Genomic DNA, 19,606 nt, shown 5'->3' on the forward strand with positions numbered 1-19,606 from the left:
ATGTGTATATATAAATGTAAAGTATATATGTGTATTTCATATGTAAGTATATATGTGTATTTCATATGTATGTATATATGTATGTTGTGGGTTTTTTCACTTATTATGTGAAGATTTTAAAATATATACCGAAGTGGTGAGAATAGCGATCTTTAAACTGGGGATATGAGGACACCCAGGGGTGAAGCCTTCTCCAGGATAGAGTTAACAACCCAAATATATTTTGTCCAATTTCCCCACCATATGGGATGCAAAATGGAGGTGGTTCTTGGTTGTGAAACAGATACTATTACACACACATACACACACACACACACACTGTTGGGAGGAAAAATTTTCCTCTATCACCTTAGGTCCTAGTGGTTGGGGCCTTTGTATTAATTGACAGTCTCCAGTTTGAAGGTCACTGTCAAGGAGTTTGCAATTCTTTGCTTTCAATCAAATTTTAAAAGGGTGAGTCATAAATTTCCTGTAAAATTTTACTTTCAACTTATCAAAATTAGTCATGTTGTGTTGATCAATTATGTGCTACTAGCAATTGTAATGTTAATCAAAATAATTTTCTTGAACACTTAGAGCCTTAAGATCATAGGAAGTAAAGTTTAAAATTTTTTAAAATAAATATGTGCTTTTGTAGCCAAGAAGTATGAGCAGATGATCCGTAATTGATCTTCAAGCATAAAAATATATCACAGTCCAATGAACTTCTTTGAAAGAAGTAAGGTGAAAGTGTAAGTTCAAAAAGCAAAAAAAAAAAAAAAAGAATTGAGTTACTTCATATATTTTTAATGGATAATGATGGGTATCATATTGCTGTGGTATTTAGATTCCAGTTGATTCATTTCAGAAAGTAATGTTTTATTTACAAATGTCAAGATTGATAATACATTGGAAATTAGATTCTTTGCAACTGCTTAAACTTATGATAAATCATTATAGATGTCAACTGGAAAATGTACAAGGGGGAACATTAAAAAATTTTTTTTAAGGGCTTGAGAGGGGAAAGGTGAAGATCACTGTTCTAGATGGGTTGCTTCATTTCCTTCTGGAGGGCCGAGGACCATTCACTAGAAGGTAATTTATTTTAAACCCTGTCTTCATAGTTTAATAAAGCAAAAATTGATTCATACTTTACAACTTCATCTGTTTTAGGACTGATAACTAATAAACGCTACAAAAAAAAAGTGTGCTTATGGAAATTGGGTGGATGTGTTTTGTATATGCACTGAACTTTCTATCCATTCTCTGTCCATGAAAGAGACATAAACATGTCTGTGTAGTACAAAGTTACTTTTACTGTCGTCAGTACTTATGGATGAAGTTTATGTCATAGCAATAATTAAAGCATTCACTCACTTCAGCCTCCAGTTCCTGTTAACGTTTAGTATAATTATGTAACCTAACTTTATAACCTATTTCTAATTCTATTAATCCTCAGCAGAAAGGTGGGTTCATTCCCTGCTCTGGTCAGAAAGATGTGGGAATGCGAGGCTGGGATCTCTGCATAAGCTTTGCAAGGTCCTTGTAATAGTCGCGGGGCTTCCCATCACTGAGCACAGCTCACCACAGGCTGTGCACTGTACATCCATTCTCTCTAATGGCCACTACAACCATGGGAAGCTGATTCTGTCTTTTTCAGTTTATAGCTGAGAGAACTGAGGCTCGTGGAGGTTAGTAGGCCAAAGGCACACGGCTAGTTGATGGAGAGCTAGGACATGCCCCTGGATTATCTACCTGATGATTTCCACTTCAGCATGCTGCCCTCTGGGCTCTAACCCTGGGCAGAGAGCACCCAGGTGAGGATGCGGTATGAAGACCTGGGCTCACTTCCTAGTTCCACTCCCTGGGTAGCTGTGACACCTGAGAAGTCACTTACCATCTTCCAGTCTTAGTGTCATTGGAACTTTGCAGGATTCTGTGAGATTTAAACTGCAAGCAATATATGAGTATGTAGGAGGATTGTTTCATACTGTCTCAGCTCTTATTTTGTTATAGAGTTAATGGAAAACCATCACCTTTTGGTCACACAGGCGTTCATAAAACATCATTTAATTTCGTGGGATTGGAGACTGGGTTATGTTTTTCTATCTCTGTTGAATGTTACAGTGAATAGATTGTCAAAGCTTGGAAGTGTGTGAAAGTGTGGAGTATTCCTGCCTGATTTGGGTGTTGGGAAAAGAAGCCAGGTAGTGGGAACACAGGAAAATATTAGCACATCTTTTTAGATAAAGATTACCTGTGTGCATTCCAGATGCTGACCTAAAATAGACTGCCAGATATTTCTCCAGCAATAATGGGTTTATTTGGGATCAGCAGAGAATTGTAAATTGGGGTCTGCAACCATGGTGAGCCATGAGCAGGTCCCCCCTGCCTTCCCACGCAAGGGAAAGAGAACAGTTTGATAGATGGGGAAAGGATGCTGGAAGGATATAGTAAATAAAGAGTCCATGGCTTTTCAGTGGCTGAGTCTTTGCTAGGAAAATCTTCTTGTTGGGCTCGGCTACCTTGTAGGGCATGAGAGCTCCCCCTTCTTGTCTCCCAACTCTATTTCACTGAGGTTTCTGTTAAACTTTTTGCACAGATAATCCACCAATTGAATGAACTCAGGTAGAGAACATCTAAGTTGTTCATGCTGAGCTCTGAATCTGGTCTCTAGAATTATGTAAGGATAGAGTTAAAAAATGAGAATATGGTGTGTATTAGAAGAACGTCACTTGTTCTTTGGATAAGGAGAAAAGAAATCTCCAGCCTGATTTCCTACTCTACTTTCAAGAATTCAGTTAAAGCTTCTGCTGACTCACAGAACTGTTGCTTCTCCCCAATAACTGCTTCAAGTTTCTTTCCTGTATTTGTTTGCCTGCTTCTGGCTAGTCGTCTTCTTCTTCTTTTTTTAATTTATTTTATTATTTTATTATATTTACTTTTGGCTGCATTGGGTCTTCATTGCTGCACATAGGCTTTCTCTAGTTGTGGAGAGCGGGGGCTACTCTTCACTGCAGTGCACGGGCTTCTTATTGTGGTGGCTTCTGTTGTTGCAGAGCATAGGCTCTAGGTGTAAGAACTTCAGTAGTTGCAGCACACGGGCTCAGTAGTTGTGGCGCTCGGGCTGAGTTGCTCCAAGGCATGTGGGATCTTCCCAGACCAGGGATTGAACCCGTGTCCCCTGCATTGGCAGGTGGATTCTTAACCACTGGGCCACCAGGGAAGCCCCTGGCTAGTCTTTTAAAAAAGAAAAATAGAACAATTTCAGATATTAAAAACATATAAAGAATAATGAGAGTCCATGAACTTACCACCTTGCTTAAGCAATAGCCAAAGCTCCTGTATACTTCTCCGCATCACATACACCTCCAATGATGAGCACCAGCCCGCAAGCGGACATCTATCGTTTCCATGCCTTTCTTTATACTTTTCCTGCATAGGTATGTCTAACTAAATGATATAAATGATTGTTTTCATGCTTTAAAACTTTCTATAAATAGAATAATACTAAACATATTCCTCTGCTCTCTTGATTTTTTCAAAGTGAAGAGTTTTTGAGTTCATATTGATTCAGGTAGTTCTAGTTCATTCATTTTCACTGCCATGTGGAATTCCATTATATGGATACACTGTGTCTTGGTTCAGATTGCTTAACTAAGAGCCACAGACTGGATAGCTTACAAATATAAGTTAATTTCTCACAGCTCTGAAGACTTGGAAGGGTGAGATCAGGGTAGGTGCACGGTCAAGTTTTGGTAAGAGCCCTCTTCCAACTCAAAGACTGCTAATTTCTCCTTTTATCCTCACATGGAGGAAAGAGAGTGAGTGAGCCAGCTCTTTGGGCTTTTCTTATAGAGCCTCTGATCCCATTCTTGAGGGCTCCATCTTTATGATCTAATTATCTCCCAAAGACCTCCCACATCCAAATATCATAGGGGATTTGGTTTCAACATAACAGTTTTGGAGGGACACAAACATTCAGTCAATAACACGCCACAATTTACCTATTTCTCTGTTGATGGACAATTTGTCATTTTGCTTTTAAAAACAATACTGCAGGGACTTCCTAGGTGGCACAGTGGTTAAGAATCTGCCTGCCAATGCAGGGAACATGGGTTCGATCCCTGCCCCAGGAAGATACCACATGCCACAGAACAATTAAGCCTATGCTCCACAACTGTTGAGCCCATGTGCTGCAACTACTGAAGCCTACATGCCTAAAGCCCGTGCTCCACAATAAGAGAGGCCACCACAATGAGGAGCCCGTGCACCACAATGAAGAGTAGCCCCTGCTCGCCACAACTAGAGAAAGCCCATGTGCAGCAATGAAGACCCAACACAATCAATCTATAAATAAATATAATTTAAAAAAAAATTCCAGCTGCACAGACATATATATACTACCAACTGTAAAACAGACAGCCAGTGGGAAGTTGTTGTATAACAAAGGGAGTCCAACTTGAGGATGGAAGATGCCTTAGAGGACTGGGGCGGGGAGGGTGGGGGGGACTCGAGGGTGGGGGAGTCAAGGAAGGGAGGGAATACGGGGATATGTGTATAAAAACAGATGATTGAACTCGGTGTACCCCCCAAAAAATAATAAATAAATAAAATTAAAATTCTCAAAAAAAAAAAAAGAATTAAAAAAAACCAAAAAAAAAAAACAACCAATGAGCAAGCTTGTTTTTGTCTCCTCGTGTAAGTTTCTCTAGGACTTATTGATGTAGCTATGGAAATTTTGTGTGTTGGGTATGCACATCCTCAGCTTTACTAGGAAGTGAGAATTGCTCTCCAAACTAATGATACCAATTTATATTTTCTCTGAAGATATTTGAGTATTCCCATTGCTTTCTGTCCTTGGTCCCAGCTATCATTATTGGGCAGGACAGAGAAAAGGTGGGTGGTGATGAACAGTGAGGTCAACTCTGCAGGCTTTGGAAATGGACACCTCTTAAAGGAAAGAACAAGCGTCTGTTGAACAAAATCCAAACTCCTTAATATTGTCGATGAAAATATTAATCAATAGTCAATCTAAGAAAGAAATGGAAAGTTTTATTCGAGCTAGCTTGAGGATTATAACCGAGGAGACAGTCTTTCAGAAAGCTCTGGGGACTGTTCTACCATTAGAGGTCAAAGCACAGTGACATGTTTTTGAAACAAAAGGTTGTACATCGAAGTAACATTGCTAGTTTCCATAGTCCAACAAAGTGAGTAGTGGGTTATTGTGACCCCTTAAAGGACTGAGAAAGGAATGGTCTCTCCTAAGGAGTTACCTTTCTGATGCCAGGAAGAAATTGCTTTTTTTTCTTCTTCTTCTTCTTTTTTTTTTTTTTTTTAAGAGTAGGCATTCCTGTGTCTTCTAAGGGGATCTAGTTAATGTATAATGCAGATACACAATGCAGGCTAAAGGGGTAGTGGCTCAAAGGGACAGAGAGAGAATTTTATGTTTAAAAACTTTTTTGTTCTATTTTAAAAGTAATTTTATTTCACCACCATGGCACACAGAGCCCCCTGCCTTATCTGGCTCCCTCCTACCTGGCCTCACCCCCTACCACACACTCCTCACTCACAGTGTCCTTCTCTCTTATCACTGGGACACACGGGCAAACTCATTCCCACTCAGAACTTGGTGTTCTGACTGGAATACTCTTTACCCAGCTCATTGTGTGGCTGGTTTCTTCTCAACCTTTACGTATTGGCCCCTCAGAGAGGCCTTCTCTGACTACATAATGTAACATAGTTCTCCTACTTATCTTCCTACCTACCCCATGGCTCTCATTCACATTTCTCTCTTTGTTTTTTTTCATTGCATTTATCACAATCTGAAATTATTTAATTGTTTCTCTCACTGGGATATAAACTCCATGAGGGCCATCCAGGTGCAGTGGCCGCCACGTGTCAACTTTTTATTGAATGAATGTATGTACACATGGATGCCTTCTCTACTCAGCAAACTTGGTACCCTTTCTTGTCACTTCTCCGATGTTCACCATCCCAGCATTGTGCTGACCACTGATGTGCTATAGAAGCAGGTGAACGTAGAGCACCCTGGTAATATCCTGAATAGATGCTCTGTGCAATGCTGTCCGTTCCCTTCTGAGACGTCCCAGGATCTCATGCACTGACTCCATCCATACTGAACTTTTCTCTTTCGGTTGAAGCCCCTCTTCCCTCAGTGCCTGGAGTGAAACCTGTGACCCCCGCCCCTCTCTCTGCATCTTTCTGGAGGTCATTGTGGCTTCTGTAAGCACTTGGTCAAGGGTAGGGTTTGCCCGAGTCACCTCCGGCCCTTTCTTGCCAACCTGATGGTGTGGAAAACTCCTCAAAGGCTGCTGAGCGTATGTTCATTTACTCATCATCTGGGCACCTGTGACCCTGTGGGCAGCACTTGAATCACCTGTGATTCCTGTAGCCAGCAGACCTACTTGAGGATTACTAGTTGCTTTGGGGGGGAATTCTGTGATTATTCTGCGATTGGTCAGTCGTCTTGCTCCCCTTTGTGCCTCCCTCTTCTACCCTACGTGACATTTAGTTTCTGGGCTGGGATAGGTGATCTGTTTTTGGTGCTCCCAATACTTCTACCTCTGCACTTACCTCATGGTTTTGTCATGGTCTCTCTTTGTGTCTCTTTTTCCCTCAGGATGGAGAACTGTGATTCTTAGCCTTGTATCGCTAGTGCGTGGCACGAAGTAGGCATTGAATAAATGTTTAGTAAGCAGATAAATGAATGAGTGGAGTGAACTCTAGATCTGGAATGAAAACCTGGCTTATTAACACATTCAATTTGGAGACAGAGAGTGCCAGCTGTTTCTGGCACTTTGTAATCACTTTGTAATTTGATAGAAATTTGTAATCAGTGGCTGCCCCACTCTTGAGAAAACTAGGTTTTCCACAGACTGATTGAGGTGGGAACTACCCTTTGAGTCAATTTAGTGTATTCTCAACCCCCACCATCAAGCACAAGTAGAGCAGCGAAGAGACAACCAGAATTTTGCTCCCTGGCCATGTATGTCCCTGGTAGATCACTCCGTTCATTCAGCATTCGTCAGGTGCTAATGTTTTCACATGAACAAGAGAGCAAGAGGCTGATTTTTGTCCCCAATGTGTTGTCACTTTGCTTAATAGTTTGACACAGAAGATGCCTCTGTGTTATTTGGAAAATGGCTCCACGGGGCATCACCTCTGAAGAGTCTGGATGGATGTTGTATAGTTGTTTTCATTTCCCAGGGCAAGTATGTAAAAAGTGGACAGAGAAACTTACATGTAAGTTTTTATCACCTGCTTGTGATTTCCCAGTTTGGCTCAAATAAAGGTACTCCTAATTCTTGGACTTCACTCTGTGTCATGAGGGAAAAACTGACACAGACACTCCCTCCAAGGAAACATGACATTTGAGGAGTTTCCATTAGCTGGTTGGCTATCTTTTCATTATAGGTTGTCTTGGGCCAATTTTAGCAAAGGGATTATTAGGCTTTGTCAGAGAGATGCATTTTGGAAACAATGTTACTCCTCATCTCATACTATGTTCTTAATACCTGAATTATATTCACCTATTTTAAAATTATTTTATTTTTTATATTGACTATATTCCTAAAATATTACTTATATTGTTTCTGGAATAAGGTAGAGCATAAAAAAATATATGTGCATAATATTTGTTGTCTCGCAGGAAAATGAGACAATAGGATGATCATGATAAATTACTTGGTTTGACGTAAAATGTATTTTTAAATTACCCTTTGGGTGTTTTCAAACATAGTTGGAAAAAATTACAGTGCATTTCTATGTTTATAAAAAATTATCATTAAAGTATAATATTTGCTTCTAGATATGTGATTGGCATCCCAAATGTTAGCAGTTTTATTTAGTATCAGGGTGATGGTGGCTTCATAAAATGAGTTTGGGATTGTTCCTTTCTCTGCAATTTTTTGGAAGAGTTTGAGAAGGATGGGTGTTAGCTCTTCTCTAAATGTTTGATAAAATTCACCTGTGAATCCATCTGGTCCTGGACTTTTGTTTGTTGGGAGATTTTTAATCACAGTTTCAATTTCATTACTCGTGATTGGTCTGTTCATATTTTCTATTTCTTCCTGATTCAGTCTTGGAAGGTTATACTTTTCTAAGCATCTGTCCATTTCATCCAGGTTGTCCATTTTATTGGCATATAGTTGCTTGTAGTAATCTCTTATGGTGCTTTTTATTTCTGCGGTGTCTGTTGTAACTTCTCCTGTTTCATTTCTAATTTTATTGATTTGAGTCCTCTCCCTCTTTTTCTTGATGAGTCTTGCTAGAGGTGTATCGATTTTATTTATCTTCTCAAAGAATCAGCTTTTAGTTCTATTGTTTTTGCCCTTGTTTGTCTCTATTTCATTTATTTCTGCTCTGATCTTTATGATTTCTCTCCGTCTACTAACTTGGGGTTTTGTTTGCTCTTCTTTCTCTAGTTTCTTTAGATGTAAGATTAGATTGTTTATTTGGGATGACCAGTTTTATTTAGATACATCTGTTGAAACAACTTAGAATCTAAAGGCTTTTGCTGTAATTATTCATTCACTCATTTTTGCTTAAAGTGGTAGGAAATTTAGCAGTGAAAATGGAAATACTAACAGTTTCACAAGATATTTGTTTCCAGTTTACTAACAAATACTGTGCATTTAATTTTTTGGCTTATTTTATGCCTCTCTAATAGAGTTTAATTTTCTACAGCTTTCTTTGCAGAGTAGAAATCCAGTTTTCTTCCTCTTTCAAAATTCTTACTGGCAATGACTAATTCCCCTGCTTGAGAGGTTTTTGTTTTTGTTTTTGTTTTTGTTTTTGTTTTTTCCACCCATACACAAATACAGGGAAAGGACGGGAAAGAAAGCACAGCATTAGAGATGGCTACCTCCATCTGGTGAGACGGAGTCCTTTTAACATCTTTATACTTTAGTGGTGATCACTTTGTAATGTATGGAAGCATCAAATCACTACATCGTGCACCTGGAACTAACATACTGTTGCAGGTCAATTATTTGTCAATAAAATAAATAAATCTTTATCCAGTTGACCCTTGAACAACAGGTGTTTGAACTGCGCAGGTCCACTTGTGCGGGGATTGTTTTCAACAGTTGCGCTACCTACTCCACGATCCCTGGTGTGTCAAATCCCCGGATGCGGAACTGCCAATACCGAGGAAAAAGGGCTTCGAGGCACCGCGGAAGCAGAGGAACTGGAGGTAGGGAGGCATGATTGCAAATGATACTCGTTTTGTTTTTTTGGTTTGTTTTTGTTTTGTTGTTTTGACTGTGCAGAGGGTCGGGTGCCCCTGACTCCAGTTGTTCAAGGGTCCACTGTATTTTTCTGTAATCTCCCATCATTTCTACAATAAGTTGGTATGGCTTTTTTTTTGGCCTCGCCCTTTGGCTTGTGGAATATTTTTTTCCCAACCAGGTGTGGAACCCGCGCCCTTGGCGGTGAAAGCGCGGGGTCCCAGTCACGGGACCGCCAGGGAGTTCTCTTGTGTGACTTTCGTGAGCAGGAAAAGCTACCAGTGAAATGCACTTTGGAGAATATCGCTCACACGCTATAGGCGCTGCGCGGAGGCCCGTACGCTGGCCGTGCGCTTACGTCTCTGTCCCCCAGGGCTTTGCTGACACACGTTGCTGCCAGCTTTGCATGAAGCAGAACGTTTTCACATCTTTACTCCTCAGTTACTAAAGTGCGTATATGTATCTTCTCAGAGATGGTCATTTTATCTGTTCAAAATCGTACACATGAAATGTAAAATATGCATAAACAAAATAAAAATAAAAGTGATAATCCTGAGATCAGGAATAAAAGGAGACAAGGATTTGTAGTACTGCTTCAAGCTTTAAGTATATCAATGATTCCTTTGAAATTTACATCTGGGAAAACTTACCCGTTTAGAGTGCCTTTTTCTCCCTCAATTTATGCAATATTACTATACTATATGACAACTTTATGGCTAGAAGAGTTTAATTTTTTTCCTTTATTGAAGTATAGTTGATTTACAATATTGTGTTAGTTTCAGGTGCGAAGTGATTTGGTTATACATATTTGTATACTTTTGTGTATGTATGCTTTTTAAAAATTCTTTTCCATTGTAGGTTATTACAAGATAGTGAATATAGTTCCTTGTGCTGTGTAGTAAATCCTTGTTGGTTATTTTATATATGGTACAGTGTATCTGTGAATCCCATACTCCTAATTTACCCCTCCTTCCCCTTTCCCTTTGGTAATCATAAGTTTATTTTCTATGTCTGTGAGTCTGCTTCTGTTTTGTAAATAAGTTCATTTGTACTATTTTTTGGATTCCCCATATAAGTGATATGATATGATGTCTTTCTCTGTCTGACTGACTTCACTTAGTGTGATAATATCTAGGTCCATCCCTGTTGCTGCAAATGGCGTTATCTCATTCTTTTTTATGGATGATTAATATTCCACTGTATATGTGTACCATATCTTCTTTATCCACTCATCTATTGATGGACACTTAGGTTGCGTCCATGTCTTAGCTATTGTAAACAGTGCTGCTATGAACAATGAGGTGCATGTATCTTCTCAAATTAGACTTTTCCTCTTTTCTGAATATATGCCCAGGAGTGGGATTGCTGGATCATATAATAGGTCTGTTTTTAGTTTTTTAAAGAACCTCCATACTGTTTTCCATAGTGACTGCACCAATTTACATTCCCACCAACAGTGTAAGAGGGTTCCCTTTTCTCCACACCCTCTCCAGTATTTATTATTTGTGGACTTATTATTTGTGACTGGTGTGAGATGATACCTCATCATAGTTTTGATTTGCATTTCTCTAATAATTAGCAATGTTGAGAATCTTTTCACGTGTCTGTTGGCCATCTGTATGTCTTCTTTGGAGAAATGTCTATTTAGGTCTTCTGCCCATTTTTTGATTGGGTTGTTTGTTTTTTTGATATTGAGTTGTAGGAGCTGTCTGTATATTTTGGAAATTAAGTACTTGTTAGTTGCATCGTTAGCAAATATTTTCTCCCAGTCAGTAGGTTGTCTTTTTGTTTTGTTTATGGTTTCCTAAAGGAGTTAAATTTTTTGAAGAGTTTTTTATTGTGAAAAATGAGAAGAAAAAAAAGCAAAACCATGATTTAACAGAATAGATTATTCAAAACCAAGATTACCTGAGACAGACGTGGAAAATGGACACTGACAAATGAAATCTGTGGCTTATCCCAGTTCCCCTGTGGTGAACATAGATACCCCGGATAAGACTCATCATTACTGTTATTTTTAACAATTGAATCCCTTAAATGATACAGCTGCCTTAAAAGATAGGTAGATGTAGATATAAACATTTTCATTTTTAATACATTTTAAAGAAACAACATAAATTTCTTTATTACATGTAATAAATTGTCATTTTAAATAATTTAAAATAACATTTTATTATAAAACATGAAGCAACATTGGTGAAAGATGTTGTCTCATTATCCTGCCAATTTCCAATTAATCAAGGCCTTATTTAGTATCCACTAAGGGTTCAACACCCCCCAAAAGTTTGTTTTTTGTTTTTTTAACTTTAATCCAGTTATATTTATTGGTGTTACTGATATGTATATATATTCTTTTCAACCAACTTCCCAAAATAGTTTTTAATGATGTGCAAAAACAGATCCAGTTAAGGCTTTATTGTGATTGTTACCTGTTACACTGTTATGTGCTGTCTTTCAGAGCTATATTGATACACATTGGTTCAATATTTCTGTCTCACGTTATAGAAAATAAAAATTCACTCATTGATGAAAAGGAAGAGGCAAAAGGCAAAAATAAAAAAAGAGAAAGAGACATTTAGCATTGATCAAGACATGAGCCTTGGAACCTCTTTTTCAGAAAGCAGTGGAGATTAGCAAGAATGGAAATGAAAAAATAAGAAAATTGAATTCTCAGTGTTAACACAGTTCCTAAAAGGTAAGGTAATTAAAAGCAGCTTTAAAAAAAATTTTTTTTTAATTGAGGTATAGTTGATTCACAATGTTGTGTTAGTTTCTGGTGTGTAGCAGAGTGATTTGGTTATGCATATATATTTTCTTTTTCATATTCTTTTCCATTATGGTTTATTACAAAATATTGAATATAGTTCCCTGTGCTATACAGCGGGACCTTGTTGTTTTTCTGTTTTATATATAGTAGTTTGTATCTGCTAATCCCAAATTCCTATTTTATTCCTCCCCCACCCTTTTCCCTCTTTGGTAACCATAAGTTTGTTAAAGACAGCTTTAAAAAAGAAATATGGTGAATGGATTAATACCAAGACCAGCCCGCAGTCTTCCAGTAGCTCACCTGTTTCCTTCTGCGCAGCACTCAGCCCTCCGTGAGACACACCATCCTTCCACTCCTGTCCCTTCCACCCGCTCCCCATGCTTCCTTAGCGGGCTCTTAGTAGGATTTAGTACCTCAGGCTAACTCAGGGGTCACCTGTGGATAGGCTTCGTCCCTCTTGCTACATGTTAGCACCAAATTTGTTATTCACTACTAGGAATGGCTCCTCCAGCTACATTCCTCCCTCTCCCAAAGAACAGGGAACTGAGAAGTCAGAGAAGTTCAGGAGGGGGCAGGGTTGGGCGGTGCAGTCTTTAGGGTTCTCCACATCTGACTCTCAACTTTGCTTTCTACTCTAAAGCAACTGTATCACTGAGCACAGGAGGCTGTGCTGGGCTGTCTTTGCGGATTCAGCAACATCGCTCCTCCCTCCCCTCGGAAGAGGAAATACACATTGTTCTATATCCTTTGCCAGTGCGCTCCCCTTATGGCTCCCCAGGTGGAGGCACCTGCCTGGGGTGTGGGAGGTGGGAGGGGAGCCGCACCCGTCATTCACCTCTGGCAGGAGGGTGGCCATTTGGGGGATGGTGGTTGCTTGTTATTCCTGCACTGGCTGGAATGTGAGGCTGCTCCTCTTCCAAGGAGCCGCTGCCGCTCTCTTCCTCGGTGCTGCTGGCTTCGTGGCTTCCTGAGATTCCCTCATTTCCCCCAAAGCCAGCAGGGCCGTTCCTTGATCTTGACTTTCCCAGCGTTTCAGAAGGGGAAGGCTGCAGAAGCACCTGCTTGCTCTCTGCTTTCTGTTTTCCTGATGGAGCACTGGCTGATAGGGACACTTTGGCTGGCTTGCTCCTTCTCTGCAGTCCCCAAAGTGAGTTGTTTAGTTTTCCCACCAACAATGCAAACCAGTGATGACTCGGGATGTGCTCTAAATTTGTAATAAAGCACAGTTCTTGGTATTTCCTAGTCATTTTATACACGTTTCCAGAAATCTCCCAACCCCCTCCCAGAAAAACTTAACGAAACAAAGAAAAGCACCATCACTGTTCGTTAAATGTTTTCATTTATCATAGCTGCTATTGTGCTTATTGTATCTTGCTTTATACCAGAATTGTGACAAAGGGCAATTAGTTTTAGAGAAAGTGAAGAAAGGTAGGAAGGTTGCTTTAATTTTTCCCAAACCTGGCTGGAGGGGAAATTCACACATCCTTCCAGTTTATGAAACAGGCGTCTTATCTTTATTAAACTGGCCAGCAGAAGAAGGTCATCCCCATTCTGGTATCGGAGCGCTGGAATCTCCTTAGGGTTCTGTAGCTTTTCAGCAAAGAGAAAGAGAAGGGAGGCTCAGGGTCCAGTGTGGAAATGGTGACTGCAGAAGCAGGAGGTGGGAGGAGGTGAGAGGCGACACTGATTTGGGGCTGGATTCCCTCTTGAATCTAATTATCTGTAAATAGGGACAGTGCCGAGATGTTCTGGAGATTTAATTAAGAGACTAGAGCAGGCCAGACCCACAGAATTCGGATACTTTCTTTCTAATGCTTACAATGTATTCAAGTCACTTACCAGCATCTACTGAGGGAAGCACAGAGACCTGGGCACCCGAGAAACGCCTAGCATGGAGAGCTGGCGAGTGCTGGCCTGGAGGCTGGGGAGGCCCTGAGCTGGGCTTTGCAGTAGGACCCTGGATGACTAACACTCATTTCCTTCTCCTAAAATGCCCCCCGTCTCCAGGAGGCCCCTCCACATGACCCTCCCCAGGACCCTTCCTTGCTTTCCGTGCTCCCCACATCCTCACAGCCTTGGGTGAGTCAGGCTGATGCTGTCTCCTCACAGCTGCAGAGATGCAGCTAACTCAAAACTACATAAAAAGGTTAAAAATCAAAGGGGGAAAAAAGTGTTCGAAGCCAATGCTAAAGCCAAAGCCAAAGCAGGTGTAGTAATTTAACATCATATGAAGTAGTATTAAGGCAAAGACCATTAAGAGGAAAATTGGAAATAATACATATTGGTGGTATTAACATTTTTTCAAAATAAAAACAAAACCCTCACTGATACACTGAGTCACAGAATGGGCGCAACTGAAGTGCAAATAAATGAGCTGGCCCGGGGTGAAAGATATAACACACCACAAAGACAGCTGATATCTTTAATTTCCTAACCATAGAGCTTCAAGACGTAAAAGCAAAACCTGATAGAAATTGTTGGAAAAATGGACAAATTCACAGTCATATGGAGAAACTTTTATACGTCTCTCAAAAATAAACCAACAATATAAAAAGAAAAGGATAGAGAGAGAAGTGTGAATAGAACAATTAGACATATACAGTTTCTGCCAATAAACAGTACACCTTTTGGGGGCTCAGATATACAAGGAACAGTCATAAATTGTCATCAACAACAAAGAAAATATTACATTTTAAACAGCAGGGAAAAAATGGAAGCCAGGGACTTCCCTGACAGTCCAGTGGTTAAGACTGTGTGCTTCCACTGCAGGGGGCACAGGTTCAATCTCTGGTTGGGGAACTAAGATTCCACATGCCACATGGCACGGCCAAAAAAAAAAAAAAAAAATGTAAGCCAGATTCCAGATTCCTTGACCATTTAAAAATTAACAAGAAAAGGATAGCAAAAGTTAAAAATCTGTTTGAAAATTCAATAACTACTGATTCAAATAAATCAGAATACAAATCATAAACTATTTAGAGGTGAAAGAAAATGGGAGCACTACTTATTAGAACCTGTGGCATATATATGGCCAAAGAGGCACTCAGGGTGCCAGGGTGGAGGTGGGGGTGCTGCAGCTTTACACAGGGTGGTCAGGAAAGGACTCTGAGCAGAAACCTGAGGGAAGTGCAGCAGCTATGTGCTAAATGGGGGAGGAATATTTTAAGTTGAGGGAATAGCAAGTGCAAAAGCCCTGTGGCAGGGACATGCCTGGTATTGTCTAGCAACAGCAAGAAGGCCAGGGTGCCTGGAACAGTGTGGGTAGGAAAAGAGGACTACAGAGGGAATATTAATAGAAGGAAGTCCAGATCACATATAGTATTGCAGTTATTTTATAGAATCTTGGCTTTTACTCTGAGTAAGGTTAGAAGTCACTAGTTTTGACTAGACTTTTGTTTTGAAAATATCACCCCCACTATGGTGACAGAATTGACTTTGGGAAGACCGGAAGCAGGGAGACTTAGGAGGAAGCTATTGTAATAATTTAAAAAATAGATGGATTAGGTACATGAGGCAGACGAAGGTGGTAGTATTGAAGGATGCCAGGAGTGCTGGAGTCTGGAGCTGTGTTGGTGGTAGAGTTTATAGGACTTGCAGATAAAAGATGTGGGGTTGTGAAACAGAGAGGAGGGTAGCAGTCCCAAAGTTTTGGGTCTGAGCAACTGAAAGAAAGCAGTCGCCATTTCCTAAGATGGAGAAGACTGAAGGTAGAGCGCACTTTCAAGTGTCATTTTGCTCTGTGAAGTTTCTAATGCCCTTTAGACACCAGATGGAGACGCAGGGTTGGAATCAGAGATTTGCAAGTCAGAAGTTCCTGGGAGATCCACCTGGAGAGAAATGGAAGAGTTATCAGCAAGCAGATGGTATTTCAGGACAGAAAACTAATGAGATCACCTAGGGAATGAATATAGAGAAAAGATGAGCCCAACGACAAGCCCTGGAGCCCTTCAATATTTAGAAAAAGGCGAGGTGAAGAAAATAGGCAAAGAAAAATGAGAAGGAGTAGCCTCTGAGGTGTGGAAATAAAATCAAGGGAGAGTAGGTCCTGGAAGCAAGGGAGGAAATGCTTCCAGGAGGAGGAAGTGAGTAACTGTGCCCAGTGCCACTGAGAGGGCATTGGATTCAACATAAATTCACTATAGTACATATGAAATATTACGTAGCAACAGAATACACAAATATGCGTGGACATGTAGACATGAAAGAGTCTTTAACACATGTTAAGTGGAAAACAAAAACAAGTAGAACAAGCCTAACAATATAATCAGTGTAGTCTGATCCAACTTTTACTTAAAAAAAGATGTATGTGAATAATTTATAAATACATAGAAAAGAGAAATACATACCAGATTTTCAGTGGTGATTGCCTTTGGAAAGAGAATTAGAATAGAAGAAAGGGTAAAGGGGGGGAGGATCTTGTTTTTTACTCTCTATTTCTATATTATTTGAATCTTCAAATATGAGAATCTATTCACATGTCGCTTTTGTAATTTTAAAAAACTGAAAGGGTAATCATGAGGACCATGAGAAAAGTAAACATTTTTAACATCAAATTCTTTTGCACCAGCTCTTTTTGATTAAAATTCATTTCTAAGGAGGGAGGTGAGGAGAAAGAGAAAGCAATTTTTACATTTTTGGTAAGAATGCATTTACTATGAATATAATGTACCAAAAAGAGGCTATGTTGGACATTCCTAACCAAGGAAGAAGTTTGTTTGGAGCCTCACAGCTGACTGCAGTAGCTAGACTGACCGGAAGTAGCGGGAGTCGTGCTTAGCTCATTGTAGGTCCTTGCTCTGTGTTGGCTGAATCTGAAGTCTCCTTTTTGTTTGGTGTTTATGAAATATTCCTGCCTGTGTGGAATGCTGAAGTCATATTTCCACTTACTTAAACGTATAGACTTTTTAGAAGGCATCTTTGAAGTTTGGAGCAATCTCTTCCCTCCTCAGAGTTTAGGGGACTTACTCAAAGTCACATGCTATATATGTTCTGTATGTATACATAGATCTCTATTTATATGTATCTCTACGTGTGTATACATTTCAGCTTTACTGAGGTATAACTGACAAATTCTACATTTTTATTGAACTCTCATTTACTGAGTACTTCGTCGGTGCCCAACACTGTGCTAAGTACTTTGCATTCTCACTGAATCTTCACAGCAGTCTATAATGGAGGAATCATTATCCCCACTTTGTAGATGAGGGAACTGAAGTTCAAGTTCACTCACTTAGCTAAGTGGCAGAACTGAGGTTTGAAAGTACGTCTCTGTAACCCAATGTCTATGTTCTAAACCATCATGCAGCATTGCTGGTCACTGCGAGTGTAGTCCGGGCCATGCCCCAGGGCGGGATAGAGGAATCCGTAAGAGATTTTTGTCCTGCAGGAGCTCACCGTCCACTAGCAGCAAGCGCAGGGACAGAGGTGAGTACGTGGACAACCAGAGAAGGATGTGATCAACCCTGATTGGACAAATGGCTTGGAGGTCTGGGAAGTGTCTCCAAGGAGATGGGGCTTTTGCTAGGTCTTGAACACGGCCAGAACCCAGGTTTCAGCCAAGGGCTTTCTGCTAGAGCACAGAGAAAACCAAACATGATACAAAATCCCAAAACCAAACCCCAAAGCTGCATGGCTCAGAGAATAAACGCTCAGTAAATATTATCTGAGATCATGTCTGAAGTATAAAAGGTATTTCTAAGGAAGAAAATACAATAAGGTTGCCTCTATTCCATATGAAATGTTCACTATTTGTTTCTTTATTGAATTCCAGAATTCACAGTAGTGCACAGTAGATTACATGCAAGTATAATCAATCTATCAGTGATAAAACTAACAAACATTATTTTACTTTTATTATTCTAAATGCTTTAAATTGTTTATAAAAATGTACCTACCTTCACTTTGGTTCCGACACTGATTCTTGCCTGTTGGCCCATTGCTAGAAAAGTGATTGAAATCTTGTCTTGTTCTAAGATGCGGATTCCAACATAATGGTTCAAAGCCAGAAAGACAGGTTTAAATGAAACAAAGGGTGAGGAAGTGACAGAACTTGACCAGTTCCAAGCCCTTACTCTGTTGCCAGCTTGATCTGAATATTGACCGCCGAAGATATTGATATATACCCTGGGCAGAAAAGAAATTAAAAATCATAAACAGTAAAATTATAATTCAACCTTGAAATTAGCCTTGTCACTTGCTAACCAAAGGGAGTACCAGTTTATAGTAGCCAATAGCATATAAATAGTGGAAAAACTCAGGTAATCTTAGGAACAATAATACTGTGACTAAATTCTATACTAATTTGAAGTATTGGGTATGGTTTAAGATCTAGTGATAAACCAAAATGAGTCCAAAGGATGGAACCAGGATGGTAAAGGGATCTGGAAAATGATGTGCGGGGGAGGATGCAGAGGGAGCTCCAAAGGTTTAGTTTGGACAAGAAGAAATATCAGAGAGCAGGCTCTACCTGGAAGAGGGGAGAAAACTAGTGCTTAGATTTTCCCTATGCCAAAATGAAGGTCAGTGAGTGTACGTTCTGGGAAAGGCCAAAGTGGCCTAGGTACCGAGACCTGTTTTCTAACCGTACCCAGCAACTGGGGGCCAGGAGTCCTAGGAGGCCTCTCATCAGGGCCAGTGTGGGCAGGAGAGGCTCAGGGAACATCTCTGAGATCACTGTGGTTGAGAGGAGCTCAGTAATGGAGCAGAAGGGGGAACTGAGACAGCTGGGCCTTCCCAGTCTCTTAGAGTCACCAGTGCCATATTTTACCACATTACCTACAGATGTAGCCCTGCACAGTCTGAGATCTAGTGGCACTAGTGACTGCATCCTACTCCATGAGCTCCTTTGCATACCCTCTCACCTTCTTCCATCTGGGATCACCATCTCTTTCTCAAGGAGAGAGGATAGGTAGAGTTCTGGGTACTTAGAAAGTTGGCTTAATTTGATAATATATATTTTTTAAACCAGATGAATTGGCCATGTGGGCCCCCTAGAGTAAGATAACTCACATCTTATTTTCACAGGTTTGATAGTAATAGTAAAAATACAAGTGAGAAATTGAGGTAATTATCCTTGTATCTGGGAAGAGATTTAGTTTTATCTTTTTACGTGGGTGAAAATAACATTTGGCTAAAATTATCTAGATAAATTGTGTATTTAATACAGTTTCTTTGAGTCTATATCATGTACAGATACATGTTATGTAGTGGCAAAGATTCAGGGTGTGCCTTCAAGGGACTTTTTCCCACAGGGGAGGTGGGCTTGCTACACAAGAGGCAGCTAGAGAGGCTATGAGGATGTCAAGGAGCCATGTCAGAGGGCCTGAGAGTTCAGTTGGTGGGTAGGAGGGTTTTGCTGGTAGGGGAAAAGTCCTAGAAGACAGTGAATATCTGTATATGGTGACAATTAATATCGTGCCTCACCAAATGTAATACAGAATTGCTAACTGAACCCTGAAGGGTAAGTCAAAGTTCTCCAATATACTTGGTGGTAATGGATTGGCTACTGCTTTGAACTGAAAGTGCACGTAGTTCCCTGTGTCCTAACTTTCTCAAGTACAGGCAGAGTGTTCAAACTTTTGTCAATTATTGGCAGAGTGTCTTAAGGTGA

General features: G+C 40.1%; 1 protein-coding gene across 1 annotated transcript in view; it reads right to left on the reverse strand.

Moving 5' to 3' along the window:
- Window positions 1-13,323: 13,323 nt before the first annotated feature.
- The window catches only part of ERICH6 (glutamate rich 6), a 34,901-nt gene continuing 28,618 nt past the window's right edge, over window positions 13,324-19,606 (reverse strand). The window contains exons 13-14 of the mRNA XM_057737798.1: window positions 17,892-18,120; window positions 13,324-13,587 (exon numbers count right to left, since the gene is read on the reverse strand). Of these exons, the coding sequence (XP_057593781.1) occupies window positions 13,324-13,587; window positions 17,892-18,120 (493 nt within the window). The remainder of the gene's footprint in view (window positions 13,588-17,891; window positions 18,121-19,606) is intronic.

This window comes from Hippopotamus amphibius, chromosome 6, assembly GCF_030028045.1.
Source record: "Hippopotamus amphibius kiboko isolate mHipAmp2 chromosome 6, mHipAmp2.hap2, whole genome shotgun sequence".
Lineage (NCBI taxonomy): Eukaryota > Metazoa > Chordata > Mammalia > Artiodactyla > Hippopotamidae > Hippopotamus > Hippopotamus amphibius.